Source organism: Desmodus rotundus, chromosome 4 (genome assembly GCF_022682495.2).
Source record: "Desmodus rotundus isolate HL8 chromosome 4, HLdesRot8A.1, whole genome shotgun sequence".
In the NCBI taxonomy this organism is placed as follows: domain Eukaryota; kingdom Metazoa; phylum Chordata; class Mammalia; order Chiroptera; family Phyllostomidae; genus Desmodus; species Desmodus rotundus.
This window is the reverse complement of record NC_071390.1, coordinates 131,880,493-131,894,938: the sequence shown is the minus strand read 5'-3', so window position 1 is coordinate 131,894,938 and position 14,446 is coordinate 131,880,493. Positions and strand designations below refer to the sequence as shown.

The following is a 14,446-nucleotide window of genomic DNA, read 5'->3' as shown; positions in this document are numbered from 1 at the left end:
TGGATTTTAAAGTCCCTATACTTTTTCTTGTCTTCAATTTCCTAAAATAAAAATGTATTATTTTAATGAAAGAAAACATAAACTGCTAACAGAAACACAAAAATACATGAACGATTATGACGTTTTGTAGTGTCTAAAAAGTTATTTCAAAAAGAAGGGAGTTCTACAGATTGCTTTCCATCAAAATCTAATGCCAATCAGAGGCCAGTGGTGAGCACTGGGTGCTAGAGAAAGCAGACGTATTTACATATAAATTGTTTTGCAGAAACGTGACAAATGAGCTAGCAGTGAAGGAATAACCCAGAAACACAGTGAAATGCACTATCGAAGCATGTGCAGGGGTTTACAGGCATGTAATCCAGGTTGCTTAACACAATGTTTTGAAACGAGACAGCGTATGTGTACTTCTACTAAAGACAAAGTGCATGAGATTCTGGAGTGCCCGCTACAAAAGATGGAGACAAAACTGAAAACGGAGCCTGCGTCATCACCCCAATAAAGCAAAGAAAATAGCTGTTCTGAGTTTTCAAATGCTCCTATAAATAACAGCAAGCCCTGCTTCTGGGGAGCAAAGATTCGGTTTTGGTGAGATGGGAGGTTCTAAACAGATTTGTTATTTATAGAAGAAGCCTGGATGCTCCAAACTGTCAGTGCACTGTGGTGGGGCGCTTGCTCCAATTAGCTTTTGACTTTGGCTTTGAGAAAAATGGCTTTGTGAAACAAAACTAATTCTTCTCTTTTTGAGAGGATTCTGCTGCATAGGCCAGATGGAATCTGCTAACCCCTCCCCACTGAATCACACTTATATCCATCCACCAGCCAAAAGTCTGTGAGCCCACAAAGCTGCCCACTGGAAAAGGAAACACTCTGCCTGGGTAAGGTGAAGGCACCTCGCATCCGAGGCATGCCTGCCTGCTTCCATCCATGCATTTTGCTACGAGCTTCAGTCAATGCCCCCACGATTTTATGCCTCATATGGAGGGTGGGGAGATAGTATGTTTACAGATGTTCATATAAAAAACACAATAAGTAATAAATAATAATACAAGAATAAACTCCCTTTTGGGTACTCACAACTGTAAATCTCCTTTTGCCCTACCTTGTTTGAATGCTAGATCTTTAAGAAAAAAAAAGGTAATAGGTAATTTGAGTTCTTCATCTGAATTTATCTTCAAAGATAACACAAAATATAGAAAATGAAAATCATCACAGTGTGCTATTCTACTATTGATTTATTTATGTTCTAATGTCTAGGGAGTTTGATTGATATATCAAAGACAAGGGTCATACCATTTTCTCCTTTTTAAAGAAAAATTGTGTGCTGATTTTAATGCCACCAGAATGCTGTCGATAACCAGTGTGATAATTATTACAGTTGTGAAGCTGCATGATTCACCTCCTCATCTAGGTGTTTACTTTTATGCACCTTTGCAGATGTGCAAACACCTAGATTTAATCCATCCTTGGTATCCAAGATTAGAAATCTAATGACCTTGGTATTTTAGAAAAAGCAGCAAGTGGGGTAGAACTGAACAAAAATACCAGTAGCATATTTTCACTGCTGCCTTTGGCAGGCATAGTCATTTTCTTCAGGTGCTGTGGTGCATTTAATTCATACTTCGGAATTGCTGGTGCCACCATACATCATGATTCCTATTTACATGTCTAACTTCCCCCAGAGTTGGGAATTTGTAGATCAGAATGTGTCTTATTCCTCTTTGTATCTCCAAGCAAACAGAGGTTGGGAAGTTAAGCCCAGGCTTTTCCCAGGATGCCAACCAACGTCATTATGTACAGAAGTATGACATGGAAATAAGACTAAGGGATATTCTTTGTAAGATTCAAGTTTGGTTAAAATTTCACTTCTGACAGTGTTTCCAGTTTAGAACCCAGCTCCTTAAACAAAATATAGGAAAATGGTGGTAATCCGGAAGAAAGCAATTTATTTGATTGAAGATATGAAGAGATAAGCTAAAGGCATTAGAACTCCTCAATTCATAAAGCAGATGAGGTGAGGGTAGGAGATGGAACTAGAAGGAGTAGTATCTGTATGGTAGTATCTGTATGGGGTGGCTTGTGGAGTACCAAGGCCCTCTCCAATTACATCAGCAGTTGCTCCCCATTTTCCCTAAGGGCAGAGAAGACCTGGCTTATGCTGCCACAGGTAGGTGTCACAGAGGACAGGAAAGCACTTGGAAATTCACTGACACTGAGGACTGTAGGTCAAAGGATTTTTGTGAGTGTGACTCTTCATTCAGACCTCACAAAATAGGTGGCTGAAGGACCCACCCTACCAGGATCATCTCTTCCACATTTTCCATAAACCCAAAAATCTGAAACAAATTAAAACATTGGAAAATAACCCAGCATTCTCTGGGCAGACGGCCGAGGCCAGGAAGCCCAGCCTTAGCCTGAAAGAGAGGGAGAAAAGAAAAGGGCCCTGATTAGGGTTTTTCTCATCTTCATCCAACCATTCTGACTCCCCTGACATAATAAGCAAAGACAAGAAATGAAAAGGCATGTGGGGGGAAATAAATCTGCAAGAAGCAAAACCCTTCTTACTTAAACATGTCTCAGCTTTGCCAGGACTTAGAAGTAGGAGGCAAAATGAAAAATAACGCTGTCACTGACAGCCTTGTTTGAAAGGTTGTTCCTCCTTAGGCTCAGTGTCAAGAGGAGCTGCGACGTGGGGAAGAACTAGAAAGACAAATGGCTTCACAGACACGCAGTACCTCAGATCTCCCGGGTTTCCCTCAGCTACTCAAGCTCACAACCCTGAGGGAAATTGGTGGCGCGGATGGGAGCGTGGAGTGGGGGAGGGAGAAAAAGACAACTTTAAAAGCAGTGGGTAACAATTGAGTTCAAAAAGGAAAAAAATAAAAGCAGTAAACCTACAATATACTATAGTCCAAACACAGGCCACATGGTGAGATGCTTCTAGAAATTCAGTAGACAGCAGCCGAGGTGAACAGAGTTAATTACTTATGAAGTTCCCCCCGAATTTAAAAAGAAAAGAAAACAAAACAAAACAAAACTAACACATTTTATTATCTTTCCTGATCCACAGGAGTAGCCCCTGGGGGCTGGCTCTGCTTTCTGCCTAAATGGTGCCAGTGGCCTGCAACAGAAGCCAGGCCACTGGAGCACCTGCGGGCCTCTGTTTCACAGCCACAGCCAGCTGGGCAGGCCACCAGCAATGAGGTCCAGCTGCACTGACTGATAGGCTGGTGTCCCATATCGTGTCCTTCCCTTTCATGTGTCTATCTCAGGGCTTCCAATCTGACCAGATGCACTGAGAGCTAAAAGCTACGGGGACTGTTCCAAGCCAGTCTGAACAAACAGTGACATTTACATTCCACCACAGAATCTTTGTGCTAAGAAGCCTTCTTGAAATGTGAGTCGTCAACCTGGCAGTCCCCTCTGCAGCCAAGAGGTAAGGAACAGGTAAGGGACCACCTATCCCACTGGAGAGCGCTGTTACAGCGCAAGTGGAAATGCCTTTGCTTCTTACCTGGGCACACTCCACTTTGGCACACTCTCCAGTGTGGCAGGTCACTTGGCCACGGTCACATATGCAGAACTCACAGGCCAAGCCTTTCCACATCTCATCCTGGTACCGTACAATCCCGTCGTGCGAGCAGCTTCCAGCAGGAGATACACATTGCTCACAGCATTCCCCATGACGCTGAGCCTTTCTCTGACCCTGAGGAAACAGAAAGAATGGCGGGTGAAGGGCGGTGCTCAGGAGAGTGCGAAAACATCTGAGGCAGTGGGGCAGGAGGACAGAAAACACCACCGTAGTCTGCTGCTTCCCCCACCTAACGCAGCTGAAGCAAGTCCCCCGCCACCTCATCCTCCTTCCGGGAAGCAGATCTTTCCTATCTTTATCTAATATACTGAACATTATAAAACTTTTGATTCCCTCAAAGGACATACTGGACTAAGAAATGCATTTCTTAAGTGGCCCAGAATAAAACTTTGAAAATCAGCTATGCACTCCAAGTACCTTTTCACATCTTAGTGGAGGGCAGGCTTCCCTGTGGCACCGGACCTCGCCCCGGTCACATATACACGTGGTACAGGCATTTTCTTTCCACTGAGCACCATGCTGAATAAGGAAGGTTGAAAAGAAAGTACAAAATCAAATGCCACATGTATCAAATATAAACACAGGCACATAAGACACTTTTTTACTATAATTTTTAAATTATATTTTATTGATTACACGATTACAGTTGTCCATATTTTTCCCCCTTTACCCCCCTCCACCCAGCATCCCTCAATTCCCTCAGGCAATCCCCCCACCATTGTTCATGTCCATGGGTTATGTGTACAAGTTCTTTGGCTACTCCATTTCCTATACTGTGCTCTACATCCCCATGGCTATTCTGTAACTACCTATTTGTACATCTTAATACCTTCACCTCTTCACCCATTCTACCCCCCACCATCTGGCAACCATCAAAATGCTCTCCATATTGATGATTCTATCTCTATTATTCTTGTTTGCTTAGTTTGTTTTTTAGACTTAATTGTTGACAGATATGTATTTATTGCCATTTTATTGTTCATAGTTTTGATCTTCTTTTTGTTACATAAGTCCCTTTAACATTTCATATAATAATGGTTTGGTGGTGATGAACTCCTTTAGTTTTTTCTTATCTGGGAAGCTCTTTACCTGCCCTTTGATTCTAAATGACAGTTTTGCTGGGTAGAGCAACCTTGGCTATCGGTCCCTGCTTTCCATGACTTTGAATATTTCTTGCCAATCCCTTCTAGTCTACAAAGTTTCTTTTGAGAAATCAGCTGACAGTCTTATGGGAACACCCCTGTAAGTAACTAACTGATTTTCTCTTGCTGCCTTTAAGATTTTTTCTCTTTAACCTTTGGCATTTTAATTATGATGTGTCCTGGAGTGGGCCTCTTTGCATTTATCTTGTTTGGTTCTCTCTGTGCTTCCTGGACTAGCATGTCTATTTCCTTCCCCAAATAAGGGAAGTTTTCTTTCATTATTTTTTCAAATAGATTTCCAATTTCTTGCTCTTTCTCCTCTCCTTCTGGCACCCCTTTGATGTAAATGTTGGACCTCTTACAGTTGTCCAAGAGGCTGCTTACACTATCCTAATTTTTTTGGATTCTTTTTCTTTTTATTGTCCTGATTGGTTTTTTTTGTTGGGTTTGTGGTTTTTTTTTTTTTTTTTTTTGCTTCCTTATGTTCTAAATCATTGATTTGATTCTTGGCTTTATTCACTCTACTATTGTTTCCCTGTCAATTGTTCCTTATTTTAATTAATGTATCCTTCATTTCTGACTGGATCTTTTTTATGCTGTTGAGGTCCTCAATAAGTTCCTTGAGCATCCTTATAACAACTGTTTTGAGTTCTGCATCTGATAGATTGCTTATTTCCATTTTGTCTAGTTCTTTTTTTCTGGAGTTTTGATCTGTTCTTTCATTTGGGCCATGTTGCTTTGTCTCCTCACTTAGGCAACCTCCCTGGTGTTTGTTTCTATGTATTGGTTAGAGCTGCTTTGACTCTGAGTCTTGGTAGTGTGGCCTAATATAGTAGATGTCCTGTAGGATCCACTGGCAGAGCCTCTCCCATTACTTAAGCTAGGTACTCAAGATGCACCCTTTCTGTGGGCTGAGTACACCTCCCCCTGTAGTTGAGCCTTGATTGCTGTTGGCAGATCAATGGGAGGGATTTACCCAGGCCAGTCAGCTGCAAGGATTGGCTGTGACCACTGACTACCAATCTCTGCCATCTGTGGATGATCAGCTGTGTGGGGGCAGAGTGGTGGTGCTCCAACATGGTCTGTAGTTGTCCACTGGGTATGCAGGCTCTGGGGTTTCTGGGTGGTGCAGGCCAAGGTTAGCCCCAACCTGTGTTTTTCCTGGGACCACCCTGCCTGAGCTATAAAGCAATCTGATGTGCCTGCTACTTGTGCTGGGCTTGGAGATTCACAGGAGAAGCCAAGCTGTGGATTTAGGCTGGTTGCTGCTAGTTCTGAGCCCAGAGCACCTTAACAAGAGGGCTCACTCAGGCTGGCTGTTGCTTGTTTGAGAGGATTTAGGAAATCATGAAGCATGAACCAAGACCAATCATTTATATGGAAAAGCAGCTTGTGTAGGCCCATAATTTTGGTAGGATGGAGTCTCAGGGAACCTCTGGGGTGAGGCAAACAGTATTAGCCCGGTTGATGGAGTTTCAGATATGGCACCAGCCTGCCAGATCTGTCAGTGGAGGGTTCAGAAAAGGATCAATGGGCTCTGTCCGCCTTTCTGTCTGGGAAAAAGCTGTCCCCCAGCTCTCGCTTTGATGCCTGATACTTCAGTTTCTCCCTGTATGCCACTGGTACCTTTCAAGCTACTACCCTGGTGCTGGAGCTCAGAAGGAGTGAGTCTGATTACTCACTCCATGTGTGGGTTCTTTAAGAACTGCTTGGGACTCCAGAAGTTTCTTCTATCAACTCAATCCCTGCTGGGTGTTGTAGACAGAAGTTATGGGGACTTATCTTCCTGGCACTGGAACCCTGGGCTGGGGGGTCTGGTGTTGGGTCTGGGACTCCTCAATCCTGAGATATCCCTCCTGAATTTTTACCCATCACACGTGGATGTGGGACCAGCCCATTCTGTGTCTTTGTCCCTCCTACCAGTCTGGATGGATGTGGTTTCTTTAATTCTGTAGTTGTCAGACTTCTATTCAACTTGACTTCAGATGGTTCTAAGTGATGGCTGTTGTATATGTCGGTTGTAATTTTGATGTGGTTGTATGAGAAGGTGAGCTGTGTTTACCTGTGCCACCATCTTGACCCTTTATTATAATTTTTAATTGAGCCACACTGAATGTACTCTTGAGAAATTGTATCATTTCGGTAGCAACAGGTACTAAGAACAAAATAAATAAATGTCCAAAGAAAACACTGGATTCATTTTCATTCCATTCTCATCATCCCATAGATGTGTTGTGGGTCTGCCCTATGCCAGGCACCCAGAAGATGAATAGGAAGGTCCTGTTTGTTGGCTAATCAACGGTCATTCTATACTTCTTCTTCTTTGCCAAGCAACCCAACTCTCTCTGCCACATACTTATTTTCCCAGCTTCCCCTGCAGCTAAGGCATGGCATTCTCCCAATCCTAACTGAGGGCACTGAGGATAAGTTAACTAGAGGAAGAGGTCAAGGAAGACTCTTCTCCACGTGAAAGAAAATATCACTCCTTTCTTCCACCAGCCTTTAGCAATGGTTGTGTGAGGATAAGCTGCCTGGAACTGAGGAATACATCTTGGGGACTGGAGGAGACGGGACAGAAGGCAAAGGCCACATGCTGAGGATGGCAGGGTGGAGAGACATAAAGACCTTAGGTCCTTGATAAGATCACTGAGACCAAATTGATCAATCTTGCAACTGCCTTACCTCTGGACTTCTTCTTATGTGAGATAATAAGTGCTTCCATTTTAGGCTACTTTCAGAGGAGTGTTTCTGTTACCTACAGCCAAAAACACCATAACAGACACAGAGGCTAGCTCTTCCTTGAGAAGTCAGTCTAGCACATACGTGGTAACTGTATTAGACTATACAAAACCCTTTACCAATTAGTTATTTTCATTCAGATTTCATGCAATCCATCTATTATTTGGTATACCACCCCCTAATCCTCAGTTCCAGATTCTCTGAGAGACATGAACCCAATTTGTATTTACTCTTCCTTAGATTGGCTGACAAGCAAGAGAAGTAGTTGGGTTTATTTTTAACCTGTTCTTTGGTTTTGAATAATGTAACCTTCTTTCAGCTCACTGGGCACTCCTAAAACAGAATATTCTTTGACTTATTCTCTTCATTGAGCTCATTTTTATTTGTTTCCTACTACCTACTAGGTAGTTATCCAGGCTGCCTCAATAGTACTTTGAAGCTTGCAGGATCCACTACCACCAGTTCCTTGCCCCCTCCCCACTCTCACTTACGATCCCCACGCCCACCCCAGTGTAAGGCAAGCAACATTGTCTCTGGATATCAGTACATAAAATCCAACCAAAGCAGACAGACATTCCCAGAGCCTCCAATCTAAGTGTAAATTGAGAGTAACCAATGAGAGACCTTTTTTTCTTCAAGATGTACGAACAGTAAGTTCACCAATGTTCACAAAGTGGGGGCGGTTTGCCAGCACATTCCTATGTATTTCTAATCCCCTCCAGTTTAACATTTTCATAAAGGCTTTCCATGTAGAGAAAAAAAAGCAGGTTAGGTACTAAGGTACTAATCCTGACAGAGTCAGACACGAGGGCAGGCAGGAGGTAGAGTATTTGGAAGAGTGGACAGCAGATGTGTGAAAACGATTGTGAAATCACCTTTGTGGGGTGCATCAAAGGTTACCTCATATACTTGGCCAGCAGCAGAGCAGGAGCGGGAAGAGCACTGTGGGCAGCATTTTCCCGGAACTCGAACTACGGTTTCATCCTTAATACCCAAAAAAGGAACAATCCAGGAAAAAAAACATTAATAAATCCACAAAAGTAGAAAAGTAGAAAAATTCATAGCCAACCAAATGGTGCACTTCAAGCATCCATAAACAGCAGCTTCCTCACATTTAGCATCTATGAGTAACCTGGTGCTTTGATAATAACTAGCACTGCCACGGTCAGTGTGACTATTAAGAGGTCTGCACATCCATTAAGTTTCATTGTCCTCGAAGAACAAACAAAAGCACAAACAAGAACCATAACCATAATAAGAGTACTTCGTGTTTGCATGCACTGTGTAAGTGCATTACAAGGACCTTGTGAAGTAGATGCTCTTATCACCACTTTACCAACAAGAAAGGTAAAGACCAGAGAGGTTGCATGACTCACACAAGGTCACACAGCTGAGTGGGTAATAATAAATGAACTGTAGTGGAAACTAAGAGCACTAACCATACCAGCACCTAAGAATATTTAAACCCCTGCTGAGTTACCTCTAATTCAAAGAGAAGGTATCCCTCATATACTACTTCATTATTCTTTCCATCTTTATGTGACTCCATACATTTACACATATGCATTAGGGAGGTCCTTAACATGAAAAAAGTTAATCATATCTCTAGATACCTGGGAATAAGCCAGTGTATATTTACCTCTAACGGCCCCACCTCAAGCCCAGACTATCAGGCCATTAGTCTCTGCTTCCCTAAGAAAAATTTTCATAGCAACAATCTCCTCTTTAATGCCAAAAAGTCAGCTTCTCACTTTGACTTATCACTACATCCTTCTAGAAGGAAGCAAGATAAATTAAGGCCAGGGAAGGGAGGGTTAGAAGAAACCAAGTTTCAGTGACTGAGAAGTGGTAGCTCTTATATACAGAATACCTTCATAACAGTTCTCTTCCTTCTTTTATTAGAAGCAGAAAGTGAGATTTTATTATCATGGTTGCTCTGGTATTCATTCTGCAAGAAAAAGGCCATTGTACTTGGGAGTGCCAAGTAACCGTAATTTTCCTTGGAAAGTTGCAGTCATACATCAGTAGTTCCTTAATCCCAATTATGTACGATGAGTTAGTTAACGTGTTACTTTCTAATAGGATTTATTTGAAACACCTGAACCACTGTAATCAAACTGACAACAGTTTTCTATGCTTTAGATTATTTCATTTCTTTTGATTCTGTATGCAAAGTATTCTGACCATTGATGTTCAACGGGACATGCACAAACTGGGCATGGATTGAAACTACTGAGCATTTCTTGATCTCAGAACTCTTTAGTTTAATGAAATTTCAGTGAGGAATAAAATAAAGGCTTAAATGATATCACACTCTTCAGTGCCTTTATTGAAATAAACAAATGAACGTGTACAACGTTAAGTAAACAGGGAACAAATGCCATGATCATAAATCTTTTAAAGAATTTTATCTTTTTAGAGAGAGGGGAAGGAGGGAGAAAAAGAGAGAGAAACATCAATGTGAGAGAGCAGCAGCAATTGGTTGCCTCTCACATGCACCCCAACCCAGGAGCAAACCCCCAACACAGGCACATGCCCTGACCAGGAATCGAACTGGCAAACTTCCTCTTTGTGTGACGACACCCAACCAACTGAGCCACACGGGTCAGGGCATGGTCACAAATCTTGAGAAGAAATGAGTTACTATCAATCTATCTTCAGCAACCTGGACTAAACCCGAGTGCAGTGGCACAGTCAACAAGAGATGATGGGGTCAGAGTAACTGCTGATATGGAGGTTGGTACAAGGAAAATCAAGCTTTCTAGTTCTTATTGGCAATGCCTAATTATGTAATTTGTTGACAGAGCAGAAACTTTCTTCACAAATACAGACCAACAAGTACAGGAAGGAAAAGCATTTAAAAAGAAAATATTCCAGGGTAAAAGAGAACGATACGATTCAGAGGTAAGATCCCATCTGGGTTGATGCTTTATAAGCTAGACTGGAGAGGCAACTAAGTCAGAAGCCAGGTGGGTCCGAGAAATGGGAATGACATTTTAACACATTTTTGTTGCTATCATATACCTGAATCCCATCATTCTGGTCTACACCGATTTGTTCTTCCAATGTACAGTTTCATACAGGTGCGAGCACACTGTGGACCGCGGGCCAAATCTAGCCCATTCATTTGCCCATTATCTACAGCTGGTTTTGTGATCCGGTGGCAGAGTTGAGTAGTTGTTCCAACTGTATGGCACACAAAGCTGGGATTTTTACTAGCTGGAAGAGTTTGCTAACCCCAGGACTAATGTATTATTCTCAGTTATCACAGGAGTCCAATAAAAAGTACATATGTCTATGATCAGTGTCATTACAACTTTGGTTTGAACTACCATTTAGGATATATTTAATTATGGTTTTCCGTATTCTTTACATAAAAACACTTAAGATAAAAAGTGTATAGTGTAGTATGGCTAACAGCTCTTGATAAAATATCTTCCCACTATGACACCTCTGAAAAAATAGAAAGAGATGAAACTCCCACCACCAAAAAGTAGAACAGCCAGCCTCCTGCCACTGACAGGAGCAAGTCCCTTGGACTGCAGACATTCCGTGGCCTTCCTTTGCTTTGGAAGCCTAAATGGAAACAAGAACCATCATGTCTTCCCAGCTTTCTGCCTTCCTAGACTGAACACAACAGGGTCTTCATCCCTCCAGTGTGTGGCTGCTGCTGTTTTAGGCAGTCAGGGTGCCTCGACATCTCCTTTTCTACATCTTGTCAGAGCCCACAAGTTAAAAAAAAAAATAGTAGGCATTATGTGTGTTGGAGAAGGTAGAAGGAGCAATAAAAAGCAGGGTTGAGAGCCGGAGGACCCCCCAAAGGGAAAGCGTACAGTTACTGAGAGAGATAGAAAGAGCCCTTTGCAACAGTTCAGACAGGAGATTATAGATTTTGTTTCATGTATTCAGCATGTAAGAGGGTTGAGGAGTGGGTTTAGGAAGATGTGACCTCAGTTCCATAGAGCTATACCACGTGAAGCTTGCCAGACCCTTGAGCCAGGGGGACACGCACATTTCTTGGCATCTGCTTAAGTCTCCCGGAAGGGGAATCAGCCAAGGGCAGGCCTCTTATCCTTGCAGCTTCATGCAGTGGGTGTGGGCAGATTTCTCCTGATCAAGAATAAACAGAAAGAAAGAAACGTGGGGGAAAACTCTGAAGAACAAGTGAAAGGAGTAACATTCTGAAGATTCACAGGAACAGCAGATTTCTGAACACTACTCACTACAGGATCCAAAAGAAAAGACTTAAAAGCCATTTTGCAACTTCAGTAAGATATAAGAAAAGGCAACCTTTATTAAATAGAAGCAGAAAGCAATAAAGAAAGAACAAGCATTGGGATAAAAAAAATAGATGAACTGATAATAGAAGAAATAAGGAAGAATCAAAAGAAAATTAATATGAAATCTTCCAATTAAAATCAGTACTTGAAGGGAGTAAATACAAACTCAAGTAGCTCTCTCCATAATGCCAGAGAAAGACAGAAAGAAAAAAATGCTGAGAGAGAACATGACTGATGATGGGAAAGAAAGGGAAGCAACCTGAGAATCATAGGTGTTTCCAAAGAAATGAGAATAACTAAAAAAAACCATAATTAGTCAAAGCTATAACTGAAGAAAACATTTCAAAAACTGGAATACAGGCTGAAAGGTCTTCGCAATGTTCCAGGCAAAATATATAAAAAGACACCTCACCTAGAAATGTCTAGGGAAAATGTTTGAACTATAAAGATAAAGAAACACCCTGCAAGAATCCAACAGAGTGAAACTGGCTGAATGTAACGGAATAGGAAACAGACTTACAAGGCACTAAATTCGAGAATTCAATGGAAAGAAGACTATAGGGCTGAGATGGAAAGAGAACATAATCATCCCAATTTTAGACTCCCCCCCCAGTATCTTTCATAAACCTAGAAAACTAGAAAGTGATTCTTAAATACTTAGTGGCTCAGAAGACAAAACATCCAAAGATGAAATCCAATCTCCTCAGATTAATCAGTATTGGAAATAGGAAAATTATAGTATTTTTAAAAAAGTGGTGGTAACAGTATCAGGAACAACTGGGCAGCCGGGAGAGGCCACTGCAACAAAAACGCGGCTGGGTCAGCGCACTCTGCACACGGCAGCTGGACGAGAGCTGAGCGCAAGCAGCTGCAGTAGCTACACCCCTCAGGAGGGGAACTGCTCCTTATTTGAACATAAGAAACTTCTCCTTCATCGGGGATTCTCCCCAACTTCTAAAACGTGATTATAACTATGCCAACAAGCAAATGTATCTACATTTGCCTATCAAAAATTGCAATGAATTATGAAACAATTCTATCATGGTCTTTTTGAATGGTATGGTTGGGAATATGGTTGATCATTTTCTTTTCTGCTTTTCTGTCTTTTCCAAACTTACCTTAATGAAAACAAATTCCTTTTATAATTAAAAAAAAAACCTTATGTTAAAAATCAAATTTTTATAGAGCTCAAGACCTAGAAATACATTTCTCCTGATGAACTTATGTTTTTTTAATATTTAATGAATTAACACATATAAAATACTCAGAATCATGCTCAATGGTATTAGCAACTATTGTTATTGTGACTATTATTCTATATCAATGCTACGAATCTCACCATCTTGTGAGGCAATATAGCACAATGGTTAAAATCACAAGTTATGCCTGTCCGGGTGGTGATGTAGAACCGCCTACGTTAGAAGCACTGACCCTTCTGAACTCTGGTACCTTCAGCAAGATACTTACTTCTCTGTACCTCAGTTTTATCTACTGCAAAATGGTGTGATAATGATAACACCTACTTCATAGGGCTGCTATGAGAATTATAAAAGCTCTTAAAGTTAATGATTGGTGCGTAGTAAATGCCCAAAATGTAGTGATGATAAACGGTAGTGGTGATAATGTTTCCATCAAAAGTGCTAATTCTACAGCATGTCTTTAATCATCAGAACACCCAATATTTAATACTGATATTCAATAAAAAATAGTTCTAAATAATATGACAGGTTTTTTTAAAAAATTATGTCAAGACAAAAAATAGACTTAATGATGCAAGAGTGATTAAAGTCAACCTATTTCCAAGCCTTGAGAATGCTCGTGTATCAACTATCTCTAAAGTACAGTATCAAATTCCATCTTTCAAACCATGCAGGCTATGTGTTGGAAGCTACCATTTGAAGCTAGAATCCATATTTAATGTTTCTAAAAATAGGAACTAGTACTTTCAATTATTCCGATATCCAACCCCCTCATATGCAGTCCATGGTTAAGTTTTTAAAGATTTAAAGAAAAAGGTCACAATGGGTTGCTGCCTCCATCCCTTCTCCCACCTCCTCAATCATAATGGTGGCAAACTGGTTAATTACCCTTGTTCCGGAGAGGGGGAAGCCCTGCAATGTGCAAATCAAAATACCTCCACAGGACAGTGTCTCTGAATGTTAGCCCTTGTGGGACTCTACCAAGCTCATTTGCAATCCTAAAGGCAGGACAAGGCTTTGTGATGAACGGGGGATGTGACAAGAGCGTGGTAGGTGTACCGTGGGTCGTACAATCTCGTCTTTCAATTAAACACATTCTCCTTTTATTTGGCATTTAGCATTTCTTGTCTAATTGCATTTTGTCTGCCTTTAAAAATATCGCCCAATTGTCACAATATGCCATGTTATTGATTTTGGTTTGTTTGACACAAAGTACTGCTCTGTATCAACTGAATGTTGGCTTCCAGCTTTTTCTTAGATCAAAAATGAGCTATTGTTCCACTGGAGGCAAACTCCTTTCATGGCTATCTGTCAACTGCCAAGAAACCACCGTAGGAGCCTCTGGAAGAGTAAAAAAACTATAAAATATCATGTATACTACATTTATTTGCAATTGATTTTCTTTTTAAAATTTGTGTGAAGAGCCCAATGTTTTGAAACTCAGATCAGCTTTAAATGAACAATAAGCCCCCTCTATCTTAAACCACTCCAGAGAAA

At 41.2% G+C, this 14,446-nt stretch overlaps 1 protein-coding gene across 3 annotated transcripts in view; it reads right to left on the bottom strand.

The window, feature by feature from the left end:
• Positions 1–14,446, bottom strand: part of FRAS1 (Fraser extracellular matrix complex subunit 1) — a 423,027-nt gene that overhangs the window by 241,397 nt on the left and 167,184 nt on the right. For all 3 annotated transcript variants that reach the window (XM_024577139.4, XM_053922841.1, XM_045184911.3), the window contains exons 7-9: positions 8,371–8,454; positions 4,007–4,108; positions 3,512–3,703 (exon numbers count right to left, since the gene is read on the bottom strand). In XM_024577139.4, coding sequence (XP_024432907.2) covers positions 3,512–3,703; positions 4,007–4,108; positions 8,371–8,454 — 378 coding nt within the window. The remainder of the gene's footprint in view (positions 1–3,511; positions 3,704–4,006; positions 4,109–8,370; positions 8,455–14,446) is intronic.